Source organism: Thermobia domestica, chromosome 1, assembly GCF_964235325.1.
Source record: "Thermobia domestica chromosome 1, izTheDome1.hap1.1, whole genome shotgun sequence".
NCBI classification, from domain to species: Eukaryota; Metazoa; Arthropoda; class Insecta; order Zygentoma; family Lepismatidae; genus Thermobia; species Thermobia domestica.
The window spans coordinates 18,806,965-18,833,331 of NC_137454.1; the positions used below are offsets into that span (position 1 = coordinate 18,806,965).

The 26,367-nt window shown below is 35.1% G+C and overlaps 1 protein-coding gene across 1 annotated transcript in view; it reads right to left on the minus strand.

The window, feature by feature from the left end:
- Nucleotides 1-2,125: 2,125 nt before the first annotated feature.
- LOC145687985 (uncharacterized) overlaps nucleotides 2,126-26,367 on the minus strand; it is a 550,882-nt gene continuing 526,640 nt past the window's right edge. Inside the window, exons 8-10 of the mRNA XM_081762058.1 lie at nucleotides 12,691-14,104; nucleotides 8,146-8,285; nucleotides 2,126-2,373 (exon numbers count right to left, since the gene is read on the minus strand). Coding sequence (XP_081618184.1) covers nucleotides 2,281-2,373; nucleotides 8,146-8,285; nucleotides 12,691-14,104 — 1,647 coding nt within the window. The 3' untranslated portion in view covers nucleotides 2,126-2,280. The remainder of the gene's footprint in view (nucleotides 2,374-8,145; nucleotides 8,286-12,690; nucleotides 14,105-26,367) is intronic.

Below are 26,367 nucleotides of genomic sequence, written 5' to 3' on the forward strand. Positions count from 1 at the left end.
AGAATTGTAGAAATCTGAGCAAAGAAACTAGAATGGATGGCTAGTTTTCAATACTTAATGTTTTTAAAGAAAATATGAAATATAAACGATAAATAAAATTTGGTGTAATGAGAACTGGTGGGATTTATTTAATATTACCATGGTGATAATGACGAGAAGCATACTATGAGATTCACTAAATGATGAGTTACAAAAATCAACTAAATGTTGAGTATTGCATTCTAGGAGGAGAAACATGTACGAAAAGTAGAAATTGGATCATTCTGATCTCCTATAGGAATTGTACCATTATTTTTAATCCTATACATGTTTCCATTCTAACTACTGCTATCCATCTAGTCAACAACAAGTGTTGTATTTGAGCTCTTCGAAATTAATACTGTGAGAAGAATTGAAAAAAAAAAACTTAGCTGACAGGAATGATAAACCATTAATGGGCATTAGGAATAATGGTAGTGAAAGAATATAATATGAACTATTTAAAAAAGATGTTAGGACATTGTTGGAAAAGAAGTTGCAATTTGAGAGATCTGGTAGAAGATATGATGAAAGGAAAACAAGGATAGCAGAGAAATATAAAATTAATAGATAGTATTAATAATGGTAGAGTTCCTTCATCCGGACGAAGCTCTCTCTGGATCATACTAAATAGATCTAAATAGGTAGCAAGTGACGTGTCAGTGATGAAATAATTGTATTATGATTAATTGTATTGGTAGAGGTAGAAATCTGATCCCGCTAGCTCAAGCAGCTTTCCAATTACTTCACGATGTTGACTTAAATTTAATTAGCATCTATAAGCATTCTTTCTTCTAGTCGTTTCCCTCAGTTTTTACATGCCAGAAACACCATGCCTTAATGAAAGATTTAACAGGAGGGGGTGCGGTGGCTCAGAGGTAGAGCGTTCACCTCCGGTGCTTGGGATCCCTGGTTCGATCCCAGCTCACGCCGTGTGGACTTTGTGGTGGACAAACACCGTGCTCGGGGTTTTCTCGGGGTTCTCCCATTTCCTCCCACCTTCTTCATTCCACCATTTCATTCATCTCTCATCATCACCGTCTCCTTTATCCTAACCGGCATAACCGTGGGGCGTAAAACTTAAATATTTCATTTTCATTTTTGAAAGATTTAACAAATTATAATTATTTAAGGGAATAAATGAACACAAGTTAGAAACAAAATCTAATGTTATATAAGGACTTTGATGATAAATTTTGGTAAAACTCAAAATTCTGAAGAATCAACTATTATTATCATTTTCACGAATCAAAAAAAAAGATTGATGTAAGTAGACACTTCCACGTAAATACACATAATATACTGTACATGTATTTAACGTTAAATTTTCCCTGTAAAATATTAGTTACTGTAGTGTTTACATTTTTATCTATATATATAAAAGAGAACGCACAAATCCTTTGTGAACTCATCACGCTAATACGGCTGAACCAATTTCTTTCATTTTTGGGGGGTTATTAGGATTTGGACCCTAGATGGTTTTTATCATATCACTTTAATTTTTAATTACCAGTGTCTTGAGATAATTGACCATTCAAGTGTCCATACGTACAAATCCTTTGTTATTAGTTCATCATAGGTAAAAATAAACGTATTTATATGCAACCCGCATGACCATGTGACTCGGCGGGTTAACATAAATGACAGGCGATATAATGTTAACATTTACTGGAATCTACTATGGTTTTTATCATATCACTTGAAAGCGAAAAAGTAAAAATTATCTAATTAACAAGGTTTATTGCGTTCCGGGGTGACCGCAGCGAAGCGGGGTGAACGCTGCTAGTTAATATAAAATATGGATTCATTTAATCCATATCATTAAATAAGTAAAAATAATAAAATTATTTTTAAATAATCCATTTTGTATTTTGAACTTAACAATATGTCTCATTCATATATAATTTCATAAAAAATATATTAATTCTTGAAAACTAAAGAAAAATGAACAATTCTGACCAACAATAAACATGACGCATATATACAGGAAACAAGAGCTTTGAAAGTAAAATTCATATTTTATTGTCGTTGAAACGATGAAAATAAAGTAACAATTATTTATGTAATTATTTTATTATTTAAATTATTTAAAGGAAATATTATAACTATATGTCTATAATTGAAATACAAGTTCATGGAAACTTGCAACTCTCAAATGTCTATCACCAAGTTATTATTGTTTCTGCGAATACTGAGTTAATCGCAAAAATATTCGTCTTTTCTACTAAGAAGAATGGTGCTTATCTATGCGTTCAGCAGAAGTCACCGGCGTGAGATACAATTTTCCATTGGTTGTCGCATTCGGTAGGTTGGAACGAGTGGTTTAGTAGGTAATGTTGCTCCCAACCATCTTGACTGAAATTAAAGGACACAGATATAATTCTTGCATATTTCAAAATTAATGATAAAAACAGAAGTACGATCAAAATACGTGTAGGTAGGTATACAAATATGTACAGAAAGTAACACTGCAATAATAAATTAGAACATTTATAGATAATGGCAAGGAATAACATTATATTCATTCATTTTTAAAATTATCCTTAGGATTATTGTTCAAGTATTTACGATGCTTTTTGCAAATAAGAACATTCCAGAATTGTCACACTCCTGGAAACTGATTAAAGAAAGAATTATGAAAGTCGCCATCTGTATTTCAGGAATGATAATTGGTTAGCTATACGCTTTACCATATGGCAATATGGCGTCGCAGCGTAATCTTATCAGCGTTAACTCATTTTCCAAAATGTTGTCCCTTCATATATTATTTGCTTCTATTTTGAGTCCCTTCATATATTATTTGCTTCTATTTTGAATAAATGTTAATTATTTAAGAAAAATAAAAAAAACTTTTCATACATTTAAATATTCTTAAAAAGACAAATTAACAGTGCTTCCAAACTGGATATACCCTTTACAACTGAAGTACTTTAATCCATATGTTTCATACATTACATACCGGGACACAGTCCATAGGAACAAAATTTACAACGTTTAGAATTGAGGGGAATAGGGAAATGTCCCTACGTGACTGCGGAGGAAATGGAACCACGGAGCATAAAATTTTCTTTTGTAGATATATTAGAAACCCAATAGTTGCTATCCTTAGAGAACAGCTAAAAATATTCCAATAAATAAAATACTAAATAATAAGTCGTCTTATGAAAAACTAAATATCTTCTACGGTATCACTCATGATGAGTATTAAATATACAAAGGAAAGAAAAACTATCCGGAACTAGTTTCTCCCAATCTTACCCTTAGGTCTTCCCCAATAGTCTTAAAACAGTGAAAGCAAGCAACAATATAAGAAAATTTCAAGGACAAAAGTGAGACAGAAAATGTGTTAAAGGGTGATATTGAACTGGTCATCATGTAGGGATGCAGAATCTGCGCATCCATGCTTCTGGAATTCCGGAGCAATGAGGTTGTGAGTTACTTATGTGTGTTAATGTAATGAGTGAATGTGTGATAACGGTGTAAATCGGCTTAAAATAAAACAAGTATTGATATGGTGTTCCAAATTATGAAAGTTCACTAAAATATTTAAGTTTTATCTTCTACGAAAAATAAAGAAAGAAAAGCTTAAACGGTGAGAAAAACACATTTGTAAAAAGGAACACAAATTATGCAAAGCACATTTGTGAAAGAAAAACTAAAAAGAAAAAGAAAGAATTAGAAACCATGCAGAAGAAACCTGTTCATATGTGTGTATGTATGTAAAAAACGAATTTTAATTATTAAAAAACTTGTCATTGAGAGAAACATGTAAAACAAGAGCATTGAAAGCAACCATAAATAAAAACTAGCAACATTACTGTGTATAAATACGTATGTATTGTAAGGGATCGATTAAGAAAATGTTAAAATTTACTTCATATTCAAAATTCCTACTCTATATAAATGCTAGCTTATATCTGAATTATTTTTGTACTAATTTAGTTTTTTGTTCTTTTATATTGTTAGTAATAGTTTTATAGTTTATTAATATACATTTATCTTTTCAAAATAAAAAAAGTATTGTTTTTCTAGTCATAGCTATATATAACTAACAAAATAGCTACAAACTTACAAAAAACCTAAAGAAATAGAAAAAACGCCAAGATTAAAGTTTTTTGAACTCATTGTTATGCAGTGTTTATAACCATTAACAATTCACTTAGTCTATTTTTTAAAAATCTTATATCTTTTAGAATTAAAATAACACTCCTGTTAGCTATATTTCTAACAGCCACGGTCTCAACGAGATGTCAAGTTTCTATGCCCACTTCGTTGCAGAAACACTATATCCAAATGTTCAAAACAAATTTAAAAATGTCGAATAATGCTAAAATAGCGTTGGTTGATCTGCCTAGTCAGCCAGCCTTTCCAAAATAACGCTTTCTAACTTTGTTTTATATACAATATTTAAATATAAGCACAACGATTATTTTTAAAAGTACTGATAGTCCTAAAAAAGTTTAAATAACATAAACTTGCCCTCAAAACCCTTTCCAAATTGTCTTTTTAAGTTTGTATCACTTCTATACTATATCTGGAGGAAAAATTGTGGGTGCCTCTCATGATGAGCAAAAAACCACGAGAAACTTTGGAAATACAGGTATTTATAGCTAACCTTTTAAATGTCATCCAAATTTCATACAGTACTTGTTACGTAAGAAAAAATATATAAGCTTATAGTTGTACACAAATTCAAATGTATACTTGTTTAAAATTGTGTAAACTTTAAAAATATTCAAACTAAGGGCTGTAAAAAGGAAAAAAAGTAAAATACACCCGCTGTCACCACGCGGCGCTGTCATATGTTTAAGTAAAACAATATAAATAAATTAAAGCAACTAATTTAATGAAAAAATAAAACAGCAATACATAATTTATAAGAAAAACTCAGGAATACATTGCATCTCTTTGTCCACGGTGAAAAACCAAAATTCAAAAGGTTTTTTTTACAAAATACACAAGTGTTTCAAAAAGCAAGAAAGTGCAAATTAATAAACTCTAGCGTGGCGTCCCTTGAAACAAAAACCAAAGCCAACCAACTACAAAATATACACAAAATATCTGCAACCAGTTAAACAATAAGCAACTAAAGTAGTTGCATTGTAAAGCTGTCATGTTCAAAAAATATAGTTTTATATAACCATGAAAAATTTTAAAATCATAGTTATATCGTCATAAACCTCCATAAAATGTGTTCAAAACACTTAAAAACTGAAGCACAGCCATGGACTGTTTTTTAGCAGTGTGCGTAAAAAGCATATTCAACAATAACAATCTAAAAATAAACAGTTAAAAAAACAGTGTACTAAAAATATAAAGCTAAAAAATATTTTAATTTTTTTATCACAGTAACCAAAAATAATAAAACTACTAGTGGTTGGGTAAAAATTTAAAAAATCAAGTGTATAGTGTTATTGCAGTAAATTCAAGTGTATAGTGTTGCTAATATAATAAATAAATACATATTAAGAGATCTGTTTTTAAATCATAAGTATTAATAATTCGTGTATAAAATCAAAACACATGTGTTTCCACAAAGCTGTATGATAAGTCCAAACTTTTCATTGTTTTATATGTTACATGTTTTTGTCAAAAAGGATCTCCTAATGTTTCTTTGCAACTAGCATCTATATATCATAGCTTGGTTCTCGAGTCATAGGTGCAAAGCCAAGTACCAATCAAGCAAATTTATAAAAGTAACAAACTCAAATTTATAAATCCATTGTTTACAAATAGTGAGCATAACAAATAAGCCCCGCACTATGATAGCATCCACTCTTATAAAAATAAACCTGCAACTATACAGTATGTATGTATGAATGGAATGTATCAAATAATAATAATCACAGAACACTATGAAGAAGATCGTGTTTAAATTATTAGACGCAGGATCTACTAAATAATAAAGCAGGAAATGTTAAAGTATTACCTAATATATTTAAACATTGTAGCAATAGTTAATTTTATTGGTTTGTTGGTTAAAAGATTCACTTTGAAGTATTTTTCATTTCGGTAGGATGACGTTGCGTTGTAGCGTTGTAGAACACAAACGTCGTGCAGCAGGATTAGGGTTGGCAACCGTCCGGAATTCTACCGGACAGTTTGGTTTTTGACCTCCTTGCCCGATGTCCGATACGACGTCAAAACCGGACGTTAAATGTCCTGTAATTTTTCCTCTTACTAGTGACCTTCAAGTAACTGCTACGTCGAACGCGTATTCAGTATAATAAAGAATCTTTGGAGAGAGGAACAGAATCGTCAATGAATACAGAATGATTAAAACAGAGCTTATAATTCGCTTTGATATCGATCTGTCCTGCTCGGAATTTGCTGAAAGAGTTGAAGGCAGGAAAATTTACTGAAATTATCAAAACTGCTAAAGTTTAACAAAAGTACATTTTCCAGAGCGCAGCTAGCATTGCTTCATCCTCAGCTACATCTTCCAATTAAATAAATCATTCAGATCCAGTAAAAGTATGTAGGCATTATGAGACACTACTACCCCTAGGGAAACTGGTAAGACTTATTTTGTGCATGCCATAATTATATTTCCAATTATATTTACTTTTCTATTTTAAATATGGTGTATTATTGATGGTAAACTACAAAAATTACATGCGCCGACTGAACCAAAACTAGAATAAGTAAGTTCAATAAATTGGTTCAAAAGTAACTAAAGACGTTTGAACTCCGAATCGCTCAATTTTATACGAGTAATCATTTTCTGGTTGTTCACATTTTTGACGAGCGATGATGTCACATCCTTAAGAGTATACTTACTTCAGGAGGGTGTCCGGTATTTCCATTTTTTCAAAAGTTGGCAACCCTAATGGGGCGTTTACACTTAGTCGATTTGCGTTCGATTCAGTTGAATTGACGTCACTTTCAACTTAATCGACTGTGTAAACGGGACTTTAACTTAATCGCTTGTTGATCGAAGGCGACTAATCGACTGGCAACTGAATTGAAAGACGTTCTATTTTCTGTGGTTGAAATAATTGAACACATCCATCGATCTGATTCGGCCTAGTTGCTTCGATTTAGTGGCAAATGCAGCGAGTCGATTTAGTCGATCGACTAAATCGATTTAGTCGTGCGATTAAATCGACCAAGTGTAAACGCCCCATAAGCAGGACAAAAGTTTCATTTGTGTTGCGATTGCTGTTGACTTATATTATTTTCAGGTTTGTAAGTGTACTTATTAGTTAGAACGTAATTTCTTAGTTAGAACGAATATTTTCTTAGTAACTACTGTAGAATTAATAAGGAAAGGAAAACATCGTATTACATTTTTCAAAATATACTGTAATATCACGAAAGTCTTTGTAAAGGACATAAATTGCATTTGAGTAAAAATAATGTGTTCTACATGTTTATAAAATAAATAGAACCTACAGTCGCTCATGTGTTCTACAACGGATCTGGCTTCAAAGCTGATAACAAAAGAACAATGACATTCAATTGTACTACGTAGTAGGAAGCACGTTTTCGCTAGAGCTTATGTACGAGTATGTGTAGTATATAGAAAGAAACTCAATTACATCCCACTAGCAGTACGCGAAGTAATCCGTTTTCACACTTTTTGTGCGTTATATCCATTTGACCGCGCTAGTCAAACAAGCTTCATTCCAAATAATAAGCAATCAAATATTTACTGCTCTCGCATTGTCATTCAAATATGTTAACTTGGAAACCCTCATTTTAAACAATAATTTTCTAGTTGTTTAAACTAATCTACATAATGTTGAAGACATGAAGAATAACAACTTTCAAGAATACAGAAATAGTGAGTTTACACAGACATGTAAGCACAAAAATATTACGAACTGAAAAGTATTAATTTTATATTTTGATTAGAGTAGGATGAAATGACAATCGAGTAACATTCTTATACTTCGACATGGATGTAAGTAAAATTGAAATTTCTATAACAAACTACTCTACATTTTCAAATAATCTACTGTCATAGTAAACGAGAGACTAAAGAAAATTTAAAATGAAAGAGGAAAATTTATCTGTATGAAAGAAAGGTTTATCAAAATGCTCGAAAGTGAAAAATAATGTTATGACTACGTTCTACTCAAACCTTTCTTTCTCAATTATAACTAGCACTTGTTTATATTTTACCTTCATTTTGTGAACCGGTGAACATATTTTTTCTGGAAATTTGTTAGGATAGTCAGGAAATTTATCTCGAACAGGTTCCTCTAGCGTTACCGTATTTCTTCCTCTTGTAACATTGGACGATAAGCTTCTGCCATTTTTACCTGCTAACAAAATTCAGTGTTTGGTATAAAAAACTATAGATAAGCATTAAGCACAGTAAAATAGAGTTTGCTACACCTAGTATATATTCTACATCTATTTTTAACCGAGTTCCAGAAAAAAAAAAAAGAGATTCTTAATTCGATTTGTGTATACGAGGGTTGATCAGAAAGTAAGGTTACAAAGACTGGAGTGAAACATGTATATACTATTTTATACAACCAATACAGGCAACAGATGACACATAAATTAGGTTATTTTTCGACATAGTCTCCATAGTGGTTGAGGCACTTGTCACATTATAGGATAAGTTTGAAGATTCCCTCCTGGTAAAAATAATGTCCTTGCATGTTCAGCCACGTTGTCATGAAGCATTTTACTTCCTTGTTTGAAGCGAAGTGATGGCTTCCTAGGTGCTCCTTCAAGTGCGGGAACAAGTGAAACTTTGTAATGTTGTTCTGAATCAGCTCCTCCACACGAGCTTTGTTCAAATCTGTTGATGTCGTACTGGGTCGGCCATTGCGCTCCTTGTCGGTGATATTTTCTCTACCAGTCGCAAACTTTCGACACCATTCTGCGACATGCTGATGAGACATTACAGTCTCTCCCTAAACTTCAATCTACTGCCGGTGAATTTCAGCCATGATTACAAAATTTCGGCCCACAGAAATCGAATAACTGAGCAGGCTTCTTCGCGAGACCAGTTTTTCAAACGAGTCGCCATTTGTTTCTTACCTACAACTACCACCATAGGTGGTTGAAACTCTGCAGAGTTGCCAATTCTATGTATTATAATTATCTCACATGCCTCATTCCTGTATAACAGACGTGTAACCTTAATATCTGATCCTCCCTCGTATATGCTGTGACTATGTTTACACATACTTTCGACAGGTTCTTTCAAAAAATAATATGCTTTTGCTGTGATCTCGTGTAAATTTAATTAAGCTTTGATGTTAGTCTTCTGAGATAAACCTTGATACTCCTCAATGGGCGACAGAATTAATATCGTAATGGACCTTAGCTGTTTCCACATATAATTTTGTAACGCGTAGACTGATTTTGAAGAGACATATTAGTTCTCGCATGTTTCCTAGGCAGATGCATATTATGGGAAGTCACGTTCTATATTTAGTTTAGTTTGATACGTACCGAAAATGCTGAGGTAATAGTTTTAAATAATGAAAATAATTTTAAAATATATTAGGAAAAAACAATTTTATGAAGCAGTGAAAAGTTAGTATCATCAATAAAAATTTCAAATCTGAGTCAAACGAAACAAATTAATGTTTAATAAAATAACGATTTAAAATATTATTTTAGAATAGATAATAATTTCTCAGGTCTGGCGCAGACTTCAATTCTTTTATAATAGTAACGTTGTAACGTTTTTAAATATTTCTCGTTTTTTTAGCACTTTTAAAATTATTTTGTACATTTTAGGTCATTTAAAAGTCGGTTAATGTTATATATCGATACAGCTTTTATCGTTGGTGATTTTCAAGGGCGCCGATTTCTCTGTAAATTTGGGGGTCCCATTCAGATGCAGAATGTATATATATGAGGATTTTAAGACAAATTGCATTCAAATTATGCAAAATATTGTACATTCATAAATACATTAGGGGGGCCTATATGAGCTTTAGTGGGGCCCACATGAGCTTTAGGGGGCCCGGGCCCTCCAGCCTCCCAGGATCGGCGCCTTTGGTGATTTTATATGTTCGATTATAGAAAATAGCAGTTGCAGTTAAAATATGTATTCATACTGATATGATGTTATAAGTCTATAAATTTCTACAGAGCGGTGGCTAACAGAACGGTCAACAACCGTCTATAAATATTATTTCCTTCATCTCACCTATTATTTAAGTTCAAAATACGTGGTCAGTGCAGTAAATTCGCGAACTGATGTCGTAAACACTGTATTTTACAAGATTAGGGTAAACCAGTGTTATCCCCTTCGAAATACTCCTCATTTGTAGCCATACACTTGTCCTACCTCCGTGTCCATTGTTGAAAACATTCCCGGAAGTGTTCAGACGTAAGGCTCTTTAGGGGCCTTGTCGTTTCACGTTTTATCGTCTCCACGTCGTCCCGGAGCCATCCCCCCCCCCAAGGACCATTTTACATCTCGGAAACATAAAGCAATCGCATGAGTCTAAGTCTAGTGAGTAGGTAGGTGATCTAGTCCTATGATTGAATTACGGGTCAGGAGGTCGACGGTTGTCCTGTCCTTGCCGCATCCTTTCAGTCTTCCCGACACTCACAGAAACGATTGATCAAATTGAAAAGAGCTGTTTTCTTCAGTGCATTATTTCCATAAACAATCCTCAACATCTCATGAATTTCCTAAGAGCTTTTTCCCAGTTTCACCAAATGTTTGATGTTGATTTGTTGCGCGCTCACCTCGACGGTCTGGCAATTACTGATACTGTTGTTCCAGTGGGTCCCGTGCCAACAGAGCAGCAAGTGCGCATGGGCCAACTTCAAGTCAAGGTCGCCGTATTAGCTCATTTTGCTTATTTATTGGACAGATTATGTATAACTTTTGGTATTGCCAACAAAATAATTTTTAATTGAGTGCTGGCTCCAATTGTACAAGATGCATAAATTTAATACTTCCTAAAATTATAGTAGAACATTTTTGTAGCGTATTAAACTCTTTTTGTAGCGTATCAAAAGAGCTGTTTTGCGTTCTACAGAATTCTAGTTCGCGCCAAGTTAACTTTGTGGTGGACGAACACCGTATCCATGGGTTTCCTCGGAGTTCTCCCGTTTCCTCCCACTTTCTTCATTCCACCATTTCATTCATTTCTCATCATCACTGTCTCCTTTAGCCTAACCGGCATAGCCGTGGGAATTAAAACTCAATGATTTCATTTTATTATTTTTTTTTACAGAATTCTAGTAACACTGTAATTCTAGTTTTTTTTTTTTTTTTTTAAGTTTCATTAGACATCCTGACAAGATCTACTCGTAACTATTCTCCTTCTGCGTCTGAGTGGCTACAGCGCTTAGCCCCGGGTTTGATTCCCGATAAGAGCACTTGCCTCGGACAGAAACTCGAGTATTACTCGGATCCCACTGTAAAATGTAGGCTATATCTCATACAGTCTCAATGCTGAAAAGTGACTCTAATTTTAGTAACCTAGCCTCCAGTGTAGTTATTAGAGGGTATATCTTTGGTGCACAGGCTCCGGGTTCGATTTCCTATGGGGACTACAATGGTTCAGACTCCATATTGCTTGTCCAATATATAACCTTAATGGTGACTAACGACATAAATACAAATTAATCAATGAAATTCTCACGAACTCAAATTTCATCATGATAATATAAGATTATCACTAAGGTTAAACATGTTTAGATTGTCTTGTAACCCTGTGAACATTCACAAAATACCCTACAGACAATTCTATAGATATCATAATCCTTCTTTCGGTCATATTTAGCTGGTTTTGTTCTATCTAAATTCGGGACTTCCTTAAATTCCCTGTTTAAAATTAGATACAGCTATGATGTTTCCGAAACTCGAACCTAGGATTTTGTCAATTGGAAACAATAGTCCAATAACGCCATGTTTATTACTATTATTATTCAACGTGTTTATGTGGCAGTGAAGCTATAATTGCAACAGTTTTGGAAATTATGGGCGGTATTCAGAGAAAATTCGTTAATCGGTGGTTAGCCACAGACTTGTTAGTGACACACTAGCTTTTTACTAAGGAACGTGCACTTTTTGCTATTCAGAGTTTACTTTGAGTACAACTAGAACGTTGATTTGAGTATGATTAACTAATATAAACCCAATGCATCGGGTGAGAAAAATAAATGTGGCAACTACGGAAAATTAGATGAGCGCATGCGTAGTCTGTAAAAATGAAAATACATGAAATACGAAATGTTATGTAGCACGCTAAACCGTGGATAAATGATTAGCCTCTGCTATTAATCACATTGATTAACTTCATCAAACACTACGTCCTAATCAGAGACTCTGAATACAATTGAAGGGTAAGGGGAAAAAACAAGGAATGTCCATGTATGTGCTTTTTCGGGTGCTTTGTCCTATCTGTTGGCGACTCTTGGTACTATTTGACTGTATATGCCATGCATGCCTAGATGTAAAAATGTCCATGTAAAAAGGGGCGAAAGATTTAATAATCCTATTCTTTTTACACGATTTTCAATGTTAAAACGCCGTTTTCTCGAAAATGTAGTTTTGTGACATTCCTTCTTTTTTCCCCTTACCCTTCAATTTTGGTAACCATCCGTTAGTCAATCTCATAGTATGGCGTTAATCAGTGGTCAAAACGACTCTGCATAAGGCCCTCTATGTTTTATTATTAATTAGTCGAGTTTTTGCTAAATAATTTTCATAGTGACTAACGTTAAATATGAGCATACCTTCTATTAATGTAATGGCTTTGGGAGTTGTTACATTCCTCCCAGCACTTTTAACAGCCATAGACGAGTTGTTCCTGGGGTACAGAACTTGGGCGGAATGTTTCTGATCCATACGAAGACGTGTTTCCATCCACGCTTGACTAGCCCTTCTCCTGTTTTCAATCTGGGTGTATGTAAGGAGAAGATTACCACTGGGTTTATCATTCAACGCTGGCTTCCACATTGGCTGTCTATATTCTCTGTTATATTGAAGTGTGTCTCCTTGACATAGGTTAGAATCGATAGGTTTAGAATCTTTCTTTTTCACACCGCACGAACTGGAAAACTTTCGCCTTGAAGAGAATGGTTCTTGGTCTCCTGCACTGTGATCTACCTTCTTTTCTGGTGCAGGACTTTTCTTTGTAAGTCCATCTTTCACTATTTTCGAATCATGTTCCACATTTCGGATTGTTGATTTCTTTTCGAGACTACAAGACGCACTATATGAGTTCTTTTTATGATTGGGTACTGAGGTTGTAAGAACAGTTCTACACTTTGTGGTATAACTTGGGTTTCCTTTTTTGATTTTAACTTCAAGATTTGCTGAAGATAAAGTAATAGCTCCGCTGCTTTCTGATGTTGATTTTAGTCTTTCTCGACTATGTTTTGGTTTCGATCTATTGGGCATAACACGTGTGTGGGAATCGTAATTTTCTAACTGCAAATTTTCTTCACTCTTGTGCCATTGTGAAGCCCTTGGATGTAAACTATTTTTAGCAGAATGTCCTTGATCAATGGGTTTCTTAAGTATTGAGTTTACCTTGACGTTATTTGGCTTTTTATATGCTTGCAAAACCCATGAGTACTTCAACTCTGGACACATATGATTCCTGCTAACGGCATTACTTAACTCCTTCTTTTCAGCACAACTTTTTTTATTGTATTCTGGCTTTGGCTGGGAAGTCTTCGAATGGTTATGCTCAACAGGGCTCAGATGGGCATCGTCTATTACAATTGCAGACTTCTTCGATTTATTTCGTGATGAATCTTGTCCCTTTTCCACATGGTATTTCTCCTCATCTAGCTTTGTCCATGTTTGATTTATATTGCTTCTTTCTTGTCTCGCTTTTAAAACATTTCTAGTGTCATCAACATTAGGAGTACACTTCTCTGCATGATTTGAAGACTTGGAGGGACTTTTCTGATTATTCAGTGGACCTGCCGTTGTGTCTATAAATTTAATTGCTAATGAAGTATGATCATCGTGTTCGCTATTACTTCCAGAACTTGAGCACGACACTTCCAGTTGATGGTTCCAGCGAGAGTTAACCAATATGTTATACATGCCACTAACTTCTCCATATTTTCTTGACTGCAGTTCTTGCTGTACTTGTCTACAACTCAAGTCAAGCAGGGAAGCTATCTTCTGAATGAACTGCAATGAAAACAAAGTTGTGTTATTAGGCCAGTCATATTTAAAAATCTGTATTTAAATATTTTATTTGAAGTAAGATCTAATTTTCATCTAGTTCTTAACACAAGTAAATCGTAAAATACGTATTATAATTTAAACGGAGATTTGGTTAAACATGAATAGTGTTGTATTGTGATGAAAAAAGATTTGATGAAGCTTGTATATAACATATAAATAATTTTCAGGGATTGTCGCACAAATGAGTAAGGAAGCTCCATCACAGTACCGCGATATCCGTTCCGTTCCAAACCGTCACACATATTTTAACTAGGATTTACGCTTGAAGATTTCACAGCCCGTATTTTAAACGTCACATAAGTTCTTCTTAAAATACTAACGAAATAATGATCCGTGGTGAAAATACGCCGTGTCCTGGACTGACGGTATAGGATAGAGACACATATTTTCCATAGATATATGTATTTTATGTAGCTAGTTGAAGTGCTCTATTTAAACAAAGCTCGTGGAAAGTATCTGAAACATATACAACCATTTGAATTTAGAAGATTTTTTAACATGAGTACAAATCCACTCAAATTTTGAAACTTCCCTTTCCCCAAAGTCAACCATATTTTCTCTATTGGTCTCTTGCTGAGCATTTGACAACCAGCTCAACTGCCGACGTAACGCTTACAAAGTAAGCTAAGTATTTGCCAACCAGGTTAACTTTCAACGTAACGCTTACAAAATAAGCTGAGCATTTGCCAAGCAACTCAACTGCCAACGTAGCGCTTACCAAGTAAAGGTCCGACGGAAAGGTCCCACAAGTTGTCGCTAAAATATGATTGCCACATAACACATCTGATAGAGCATCATGAGAAATGAAAATAAGCAAAATTTAAGGTGCTATGGACCAGAAGGATAAGACCTACGGGGCTTCAAAATTTTAATACCCAAAAAATTATATCATGGAATTATGTACGTTTAAAGTAAATATCTTGAAAACCGTTAAAACAATCAAAACAAAAGTTGCACAATAAAATGAGAACAAAATGCTCTATCGCAAACCACAAATAGTATTGCTATAGGTGAAACAATGTTGCCAACTCAGCATAAACATATTTTGTTCGAAATAGCACCATATAGGTACAACTGTGCACAGATTTAAAATGCACTATTATCACTAAGCATAACAGTGAAGTGTAGTTGTACAGTGTTGCACACTGTTGGAGCTACGTGTACTGAAAACGTACAATGGAGAAGTCTGATATGTGGCAACAGAGGGTAATAAAGGAAAGCATTAGAAAAAAGTGAGGGTTTTGCATTATACTGCTGTAGGCCCGGTGAATAAGCAGACAACTCACGAAAACAAAATGATGCACACGTGTTTTCTAATTCTGTAAACTGGTTCTCCAGATTATCTTATCAATATTTGGAAGAGTACTTTCTTGGTTTATGTCTTTCGTGTTAAGTGACATATTCTTTTACTTCGTCTCCTACATATCATATGATTATGTATGTACACATTGGAAATATAATTATAACCATTACCATATTCACATTGGAAATATAATTGTTATATTATTACTACCTCATTTCGATTTTAGTTGGCCCGGATAGCCGTGTGGTCTACAAGACTAGACAACCGACATGTTAGGGATCCTGGACATGTTTTTGTTGTACTTTTTTATCTTAAATTTCATTGTTATCTTTCTCTTTCATAGTAGTTCGGATCGCACTTTACAGTATAGGTCCCGTCCTATATAGCTTCGGAGCTGACACAGGACTTTAAATTGGCATCACTAAATTTCATTTTTCAAATGCATCAATATTTTGAGAAACTGCTGACATTTCACTATGTTATACTATCGGTGTTATACATTTGAACTAAATTCATAGTATAAGACCCAGATTCCTTTATTATCCTCTGTTGTCATATATCAGATTTCTCCATTGTACATTTTCAATGCATGTAGCTCCAACAGTGTGCAACACTACCACTACTCTTCACTCTTATGTTTAGTGATAATAGTGCATTTTAAATATGTGCACAGTTGTATATGGTGCTATTTCAAACAAAATATGTTTATGCTGAGGTGGCAACACTGCTTCACCTATAGCAACACTGTTAGTGGTTTGCGATAGAGCATTTTGTTCTCATTTTATTGTGCAACTTTTGTTTTGATTGTTTTAACGGTTTTCAAGATATTTACTTTAAACGTACATAATTCCACGATGTAATTTTTTGGATATTCAAATTTTGAAGCCCCGTAGTTCCTATCCTTCTGGTTCATAGCACCTTAAATTTTGCTTATTTTCATTTCTCATGATGCTCTATCAGATGTGCTATGTGGCAATCAGATTTTAGCGACAACTTGTAGGCAAGGTGACCAAATCTTTTACTTTTAAAAATGGGACGCATACGAATCGGCGACGGGAGGGGGGAGTGACTTCCACATTGCATTTTGGGACTCAGCAGTCTTTTCAATTTACAAAATACACAAGTAAAAATGATAACACAGCGTTTGTAACTTAAGTACTACCCAAAAATGCTTTTAACTACTTCAACACTCAGAATTCCCACTTAAACCACAGAACACTCAATTCTCATTTGAATATTCAGAAGTTCTAGGCATGGCTGAACCTTCCCAATGCGTGTTGGTACGGAAGAGTGTAGAATTAGCATTGACCATTTATATTTTGAATAATAATTACGGGACACCTGGGTCATGTTTGCTTAAAAACGGGACATTTAGGCGTCCCGTTTGAGAATCAGAAAAAAAACGGGACAACGGTTGAAAATAAGGGACTGTCCCGGCTAAAACGGGATGTCTGGTCACCTTGCTTGTAGGACCTTCCCGTGTGAGCAGTTTCCAACCATCTTAACTGCCAACGTAATGCTTACATAGTAAGCTGAGGATTTTCCAACCATCTCAACTGCCAACGTAATGCTTACATAGTAAGCTGAGAATTTGCTAACCAGTTCAATTACCAATGAAACGCTTACAAAATAAGTAAGTAAAATTGCAGTTGAGAGTGCGAGGTCGAAACTGTTGATGAATGAGAGCATTTATTGGGCCAATGTAGTTTGAACTTTTATTTTGGTAATTCCAAATTCCCAGTCATACAGACCATTAACCTAAATGTGCTACTAGGGTGGTTAGTTTCCTAGAAGTGAAACATAACGATAGATAGAACAAAACCATTTTGAGATTCTCGTCACGACATTTGATAAAATGAATCCAGTAGTTTCCTAGCTAAATGAATAGATACACACACAAACACACTATTAGCTAAAGTTTTATATAGAACAAAGGAAGATAGTGTAAGTGTAGTAAAGATAAGGTCAATGCAAAATGCACATGTCTAGATCCTCTGGCTTGTGGATATTTCGGCATAAACCGTCAGCGTGTCTTCATCTTTTTTGTTTTCGACACCCTGCTGAATAGCCCTCGCGAGTGCTAGGAGCAATTCTTAATATCCTTCCATGTTCCCTGCAGAGTAATCGAATGGGGATCAGCGATCGAGATTGAGGTCTGTGCTCTAAAAACTGGGTGCTGTGAGAGTTACAGACAATGCCCAAATACATTTTTTAGTTTCTGTTTCTGAAACTTCAAGACCCATCCCAGATTTAAAAGACTTCCTAGACTTGTATAGCATCCAGACGATCATTAGGATTTTAAATTAGGATTCTGGCATTTCGGCATCTAGGGCCATGTTAACCAGTCACTTATAAGGGATGACGTCTCTTAGGCATCACTCTGCCCAAGGAGCTGAGGAGAAAGAAGATGGTCTGGCATTATTATGTGAGATACCATGGCATTTACCTGGTGTGAATGAGGAATTTACCAGGATGTTTGGTTGAAAAAGATTTGACAGTTTTCGACCGTGTCTCCACCGAGAATCGAACCCGGGACCATCCACACCAAAGGTCGACTAAACTACGCGGGATCACTTAGATGATGATCGCGTAGGAGATTATTTAAGTGTTATATCCCGTGATCGGGAGGAGGATGCTCTGTTTTATCGCATAAGCGACATTTCAGTCACATAAACATTATAAAAACGTCCTTGACATTCTGTCCGGTCTAGACTGGCTTCAGTCCGTTTACTAAGTTCTAAATAAAAGGTTAAAATCTGCAACTAATTAGAGCCCTTATAATTATATAAGCAATTACTATTCTGTAATTCTAATAAAGATTTTAATGAATGTTTCATTAAAATAAGTATTAATAGGCTTGAGACAAATAAAACCAAATATTGCTAATCTAGCAGCATAGACAATAAACCCTACAGTGAGAAACGGCATGTTAGCCAACTGCCAACTTTGGCCCTCTGCTGTAATTTGCCGCATTGCCGAGCATTTCCCAACCGATTCAATTGCCAACGTAGCTTCTACGAAAGAAGTATCATAAAATTGCAATTGGAAGGGTTGAGGCCGAAACTGATAGATAAAAAAAAAAAAAAAAAAAAAAATGACGGCAAATTGTTGGTTACCCAATATAAACTGTTGGATAAATGATGGTAAATTTAGATTAGCCAATACGAACTGTTGGACAAATGATGGTAAATTGTTGGCTGGCAACATTCCGTTTACACTGCGTTGGGCCAACATATTTTTCAACTTTATTTTTTTGCGACTACCAATTCCCAACCATGCCGATTATTAGCCTACTTAAGGCCTACCAATTGTGCTGCTGGGGTCTCATAATGTATGTACGTTCATGTTACACAATCTATAAAATTTTCTGTATTAGTATATCTCTATTTAAAACTTTTATATCCACTCCTTATCACTACTATTCTAACCATTCATTAGCGATGTATGTGACAGCTGCTACAACACTGTTACCAAACTTATTTTTAATGAGTCTTTGTCTTCTGCACCAGCCTAAGTTTATTGTAGCAAACATAGCACTTGCAATTTCCATAGCACGATTACGGAACCACCCGATAGGAAAAAAAAAAAATGAATGAATGCGAAGCAGACCTTCTTTAAATCAGGAATTCTGTGAAATATAGCTCCGAAGCTTTTATATAGAGAATATAGTAAAACGATGGAATATCAAATAGCCGTCTAATATGTGGTACTCGCCATTTTGAGACAGTAAATGCTGTCCGTCGCCAGCTATTGCATTAGAACTGCGTTCTCTCACCAGGTCTTCAGTGTGTGTTGGAAAGCCGTCCAAGGAACTGTACACTTACTAAGAAGCAGGGGCGAATTTAGGGGGCCAACGGGGCGATTGCCCCAGAAGAGGGAACTTTCTTATTTTATATATAAATAAAACCCATCTCAGAGTTTGGAGCTCTTAAAAGTAGCTCTAAGTAAGCAGTATTACAATCCACCGCCCCCCCAGAAGTTCGTCCTGGATCCGCCCCTTCTAAGGAAGGAAACAATATTTATCAGCTTACGATATTTTAGAAAAATGAAATGAAATATTTCTGTTTAACGTCCAACGTTTATACCTGTTAGCCTAAGGGAGACGGATGATTAAGGCAAGTGAATAATAGAATTGGTAGAATGAAAATGAGGGAAGAAAGGCATAGACATGATATAGCCCATCACTAGCTTACTTGGTTGGGATCGAACTAGGGTCTCCACGCACTAGAGGAAAGCCACCGTGCCCGCCGCTGAGGCTAATAAATGTATGCTTTATACTTTCTGTCGTTCTCTTGCTTCTCAGACCTACTAATCCATATGGATATAAAAACCGTGTGTACTACAAGTAGATATTTATATTTGCTTTTATTCTAAGGGACTATTGTTTTGGTTGTGGCATTTTCATGTTTTCGTATTTTTCCCATTATATTAATAATTGCTACTTCATTTAGAGACAGAATAGTACTATTTTTGATAATAATAGAAGCGAATGTTTTATTTCAATGTTATTACTGCCATGGATTACGTTTATGTCTAACTTCGCAAATGGTACTTCTGCGCATAAGAGTGCGCGACGTGTCATCTTAGCCAGCCATGGACATTTATGGACTATATTTCAGTGACAAGCGTTGCTTTTGAAAGGGAAGAACGGAAGTAAAAAGAACTGCTTATTGCTCTGTAGAACTGCCGAAGCAGACGATTGAGTCTTCCGTTAATCGGAATGTTTCAGCTCGGGCGGGTTTAATGCGGCCGTCTTTGATAAAGACTTGAAGACCCACCTTTTTTCCCCCTTTCTTTTTCTCGTTTGATGATTGCTGCGCCTTTTAGCAAACCGAACAACAATAAACCAGAAATGGCTCTGAACTAAAAGAACAGCCTGACTGTCACTGTTCCGCTACATCCGTTTTCTAGTAGCCAGTGTTTTCACTTATTCTTTTGATTTTGCAGCAAATTAGATGAACGCAAACAATACAGTGAGAGAGAGAATGAGTGAGTTAAGTTTAGCGCCTCTTTCATCAACGGGGATATATGAGACGTGGACCTACTGATTCACGTGGAATCCAAACCACATGAGCTTCCGACGGGAATCGAACCTGTGTCTCCCATGCGAAAGGCGCGTACGCTAACCGCTTAGACACGAAGGAGCTCAATAGGGAGAGAGAAGAAGAATTAACTCACAAAAATATATAGATTTAAAAAGAAAAGTTAGTATTGATAACAACGTGTTGATTCGAAGGAGTAGACGACAGAAAGGAGGACAGACTACTGTTGCCAGGTTGAGGAATAAATCCATTGCTATTTTAGTAAACGTCCGAAACAAGGAATTTTCTGGTTATCTTGTACTAGAAGTATGCAACTAAATTGAAACCCTGTGGAAATCAAACATTTTTTTTTATTTTACTGTAGCTTTTGGACAGCAAACAGTTATATTAATTTGGCTGGTTTTCTCTTTTCCGTGAAGCATGCAAAGTAAATCATTACTGTCGAAGAGCTGTGACCTTTCCTTAATAACCTCCGTCAGGATTTGCCTACTATCGTTATTCACCATTAGTAAGATGGAACAGGATGAGGTACGGTATTTGACAAGAAGGCAAATGATAGAATGGATCGATTTTTGAAATGGTTGTTTGCTTCCTTCCGATTTGCCCAATCTGCTTCGTTTTTGGAGCAAAATATCGGCTACGAGTAACTATATTTAATCCTGTTTAGAGCATGGGTTATTATTCCAAAATTAGTTTCATTGTGCTTTATATTTTCCACTTTACAGAGCTATAGTTCGAAAATACAACCACTGATTTTCTAAAAGGTACTTTTTTTTTATCATATTGTTAATGGGGACATATGAGCCATTACGATTATAAGGTTAGGTTTATCCACATATTTATACGTTATACTCAAAATAATATTCTCAATCATTAATACATTGACATATATATACAGATTTTAAAATGCTCAGTATAAACACGAAGCAAGCGATAGTAACTTTACAAGTTTAGGAACTTATTCTATATCAGTCTTAGCAAAAATTGCTTAGCGTAATAGAACGCAAAAATCAATTATAACCGGTAACTGCTATGCCTACTATCGCAAACTATAACGCAGATTTTGCGTTGCATTGACGCAAACCATTATAGAATGGGGCCCTTAGGCCCCCAATAAGACCAGCTACACATTAACCGGCTATACACTATAAGATAGATCCTAGGAAATCTCTTACGATTTATCCTAGAGTCAAAATCTCAACGTGTATGGCAACAGATCCCATGTCATTTCCTGTGTTCTGAACGATCCTATGAGATTTCTCTTGTTTAGAGCACGCTCTATTTCGGAAAGAAAATTCGTAAGATTTCGATTTAAGCGACATCAGGTGAGAGGAAGTGAAAACAAAACAAATGAAAACACAAATGATGAGGTATCTTCTGATCGTGCAGGTTTACTTTAGATGTACCACTCCAAATAATTGTTGAAAAATTATAATTTACACTATTTCCTAAATGATTTGCGTTGACCGACATGAAAATATCTTACATAGCATAGATAAAATCCCTGAAGGAGACCAACAAAAGCAATTGTTGATAAACTACAATTCTTTTAAGATTTGCGTACAAATACGGGGTCAAGATATATATAGTATAAAAACTATAGTGCAAAAAACGCAAACCAAGTTGTGCTAGGTTGTTTCTAGAAAGTACGAATGCTATTTAACCGAGTCAAAGCAGGGCTAAGCGGAGTCCCGAGCGTCAGTGCGGGGGTGCGAGCGAAGGAAGCAGGCGCGTCAGTTGATGTAGTGAAAACGAGTGCGTTTTGGCAATGATACGAGTTTGAATAGCACTTGTCATGGCATCGTGGTAGTAGCGCTCCACTCGTAAACATATTATTATAGCTTCTGTAAACTATGCAGAAATACAACGGTGGTGGAAAATAGTAACACCGGTCAACTTTCATATGCACTCACTTACGTAAAAGTTTCGCAGAAGGGGTCCAGAAGTAAGCAGAACATACAAAATTTACAGGAGAAATGGAAGATGCAAGTACTTAGACCTAACACAACCTAACTAAATCTAACCTAATGAAGTTAACTAGCTTAAACTAACCTAATATTAATAGAAGTAAGCGAAATTCTATCACTTTTTGAAAATTGTGTTGGACCCATGTACTAATATAATCTAACGTAACATAACCGTAACTAACCTGAACCAACCTAAACTAAACTAATGTGAATATAAACTACAGAAATTGTAACATTTCTTAGAAAAAATAGCTGGACTCTTTCTGCTAAACATTGTCTCACCTATTTCAACCGTCGTTAAAACATTTATAATGATTTTACACTAGTAACCCTACAGTTGTAAACATAAAATACAGGTGTATTTAATTATGTTGCTTCCAAAAAATTTGTTCCTTATAAATATGTCTTTTCATGCAAAGTATTAAATTTTACTTGTAAATCTTCTAAAATGTGGTGCGCCAAAAGTATACCAGCACCCTTCTGACTTATGCTTTTTTTTTTCTTTCTTTTTAGAGGTATCCGATTTAACAATATAGCGCCTGATATTAATACCAGTGGGATGTGCAGTGTGGTTAGCATAGTAATTCTTCAACTTTATACTTTTATTAAATAGAACTATTTCACAATGTTGATATACGTCATTCGGTCAGACAGGAAAAATCTTCACGTGTATGGCATACAAGGGTAAGATTTCCTACAAGATATGTCATAACATTTTTCCGAAGATAAATCCTAAGATATTTCCTAGGATTGATCTCGTAATGTATAGCGCGCCTTATAGGATAGATCCTAGGAAATCTTTTACGATTATTCCTAGAGTCAAAATCTCAACGTGTATGGCATCAGATCGCAGGTCATTTCCTATGTTCTGAACGATCTTATAATATTTCTCTTGTTTAGAGCACACTCTATTTCGAAAAGAAAAATCGTTAAGATTTCGATTTAAGCGATACCAAGTAAGAGAAAGTGAAAACAAATTTGTTTTCTCCCCGCTAGCCATATGTGGTGAAAAAGCAAACTTACTCGACAAAATAGGGTTGCCATATTACCCCATTTTAGCGGGTACCACTCGATTATCGGGTCCTGCATTCATCCCCCGCTTAATTATCTCTTAATCACGAAAAACCACTCGCTTTTTGGGTTGGAGAAAAATCTAATATGACATTGTTGATAAAGTGTTGTTATATTGAACGTAAACTGTGACCTCTCTTTGTCGTCTTATAGGTGAGTATTTCTATGATGACCATTCTGTCCATTTCAGTTGAACAAGGTTTTTACCTAGTCTATGTGTTCACTTAATCTTTATATAGACCCTATTCAGAAATGATTGCAAACTGAATTACGGTATCCTTAGCATTTTGTTTAGATTAGAGTCATTATTAATAATTTTTCTTTTAAAATATTTTGGGCTGTATTTCATATATTGTGGTAATTTTTATGTTAATACGATTTCAAGTAGCAATCTTTAAAAATGACTAGAAATTTTATAAGATACGGACCAAGACTCCTAAATATGTTTACCTTTCTTATGATAAAAATTTAGAAATTATTTTGTGTTTCTTAGAGAAAACCGTATGTAATATCTGTCATATATTGCTTGCTTTTCCTTTTTTCTTCTTTTTTTTTGGGGGGAAGAGGGGAGAAACTTGCCTTACATATATCTTTACAATAACAGATATCTTACTGTGATACTTAATACTTACTTTACAATTCTAGATTCACATTTGTTGAACTTAATAAAACATTAAAAACAAAAACTAAATTTGCTTTACTTTAGTTTCGTTAGAAAAGTATAGCCTAATGTTTTATTTAATAAAGAAATTACTATCAAAAAAGGGGGGATCCGAAGGATCTCAGGTCAGTATTTGTAATACACAAGGTCACATTAGTATACCTACTTACGTTTTAGAATCTCCCGCTTTTCTAATTTTAAAATATGGCAACCCTACAACAAAGTGACGAGTGCTGCAGGGACTGATAAGGTATGTTTTGCTAATTTATATTCTTATTTTTATGCTTTGTTTGGAAGTGTGCAGTTTAACAATGTAGCGCGTAGTATCAATATCAGTACGGTGTGCAGTGTAGTTACGTGTATGGCAAAAAGGATAGGATTTCCTACGAGATATGTCGTAATATTTTTCCCCAGATAAATCCTAAGATATTTCCTAGGATTTATCTCATACGGTGTAGAAGGTCTAACACGGTTTAGACTAACTCGTCCTAGCCTTACATGAGAATGGGCGAAGATACAATGACTTCGTCACCGCTCGCAACAGAAGAAATATCTAGACAGGGCAATTTACAAATTCGAATCGAAGAGGAAAGGCAGACGAAGCTAGCTAATGCTACCCTTCGTGAAGTTTCAGCAGACGAAAGTGATAGTGGAGTACAGCTATTAGAAGAGAAAGTGTAGGATTTAATACTAGTTGTGTGATTCGTCGCAGAAAAGCGCTAGCTTCACAGAGTGAGCTTTATACCAGGAAACACAACAGTCTTCATATAGCGGCTATTTGCCAGTCTTGAACGGAAGCAAAGCCGATCTAGACATATTAGAAGTGCTGACGCAATAAATCTTTGTCCTGCACTTAATCTTCTTGGAGCATTTACTGCAAACTTTTGAGTGAAATATGCACTGGATAACTTGCTTCTTCCAAAGCCCTTTCCCAAGTAGCATTTTGGGTTGGCAAATGGTTGGGCCAACCGACCATAGTTGGTTGGCCAACGGTGATTTTGGCAGTACTGCAAATCATTATGCCAACAATTATTTGCAACGTTGGGTGTCAACAGAAGATTGTGTACAGTTGGCCAACCAACCAATGGACGACAGTGTGCCAACTATGGAGGAGTTGGGCTAACGAAATTCCAATAAAATGCCAACAAGAAAATTACGGTTGGCCAACGATCGTTACCCTAGAATCTACCAACTATGGTGTGGTTTGGCCAATGGAATGCACACAAAACACCAACGTGAAAAAAACAGTTGGCCAACAATCCTTATCCTACGGAACGCCAACATTGTGACAACACAATAGAACATCGTCTTTCGATGCGTTGCCGAAACAACGATGCATCTATGTTGAACCACTATTTTGTTTTCGTTTGTTGGCATCGATGGTTGGTGTTTTGCCGTTAGCATTTTGATAATGGCTTTAGCAACGATGCCTACAAATAGACAACGGTTGGCACACCGTTTGACAACGAAAATGTTACTTGGGTTACTAGCGTTTGGTCATTGAACAAGCGTCTCTTTCTCAGTAAGTCAAAGTTTAAAATTATTGTCTATTGTTTACAGGTAAAAGCAGTAGAATCGTATCTGGATTTAAAACACAAGTATTTAATGAATCTCTTCCTCCATCTGCTCTGTTTTTCATGAGTTTACTTCAGCTATAGAGTTCGAAACTACAGATGCATATTCTAATTTAAGGCTTTTATTTTTTTTACAACGAAAAATATCCGTCAAAATGTTTAAAATTTTGAAATATGATTTCAAAAAGAAAAACCTGAAAGTTTTGAAGAAAGCCTATAAAAACGTAAAAAGTTTTGAAGAAAGCCTATCTCTACACATCACATAAGCAATTTAGGTCATTTTTTTTAAAATTTTAAAGGAATTATTAGCAGTATCTTAATTATTTCGATCTTTTGATCATTTTGGATAAGGACTCTTACTATCTCTACACAAGTCTTTCCTTTCACATTCACTACACTATAATCCGAACCATTATCGATGTCATTCTCCATAATGTTCTTTGTTTGCTCTAAAGATTAAAAGTTCTCAGCAAATTTTGAATAATGAGATTGAGTGTGTGTATAATATGCCTAATCTGTATAATATGCCTAATCTGTATAATATGCTGGTTTTTACCGTCGAAGCTAGGAAGTAAGAATTCGTAAAAA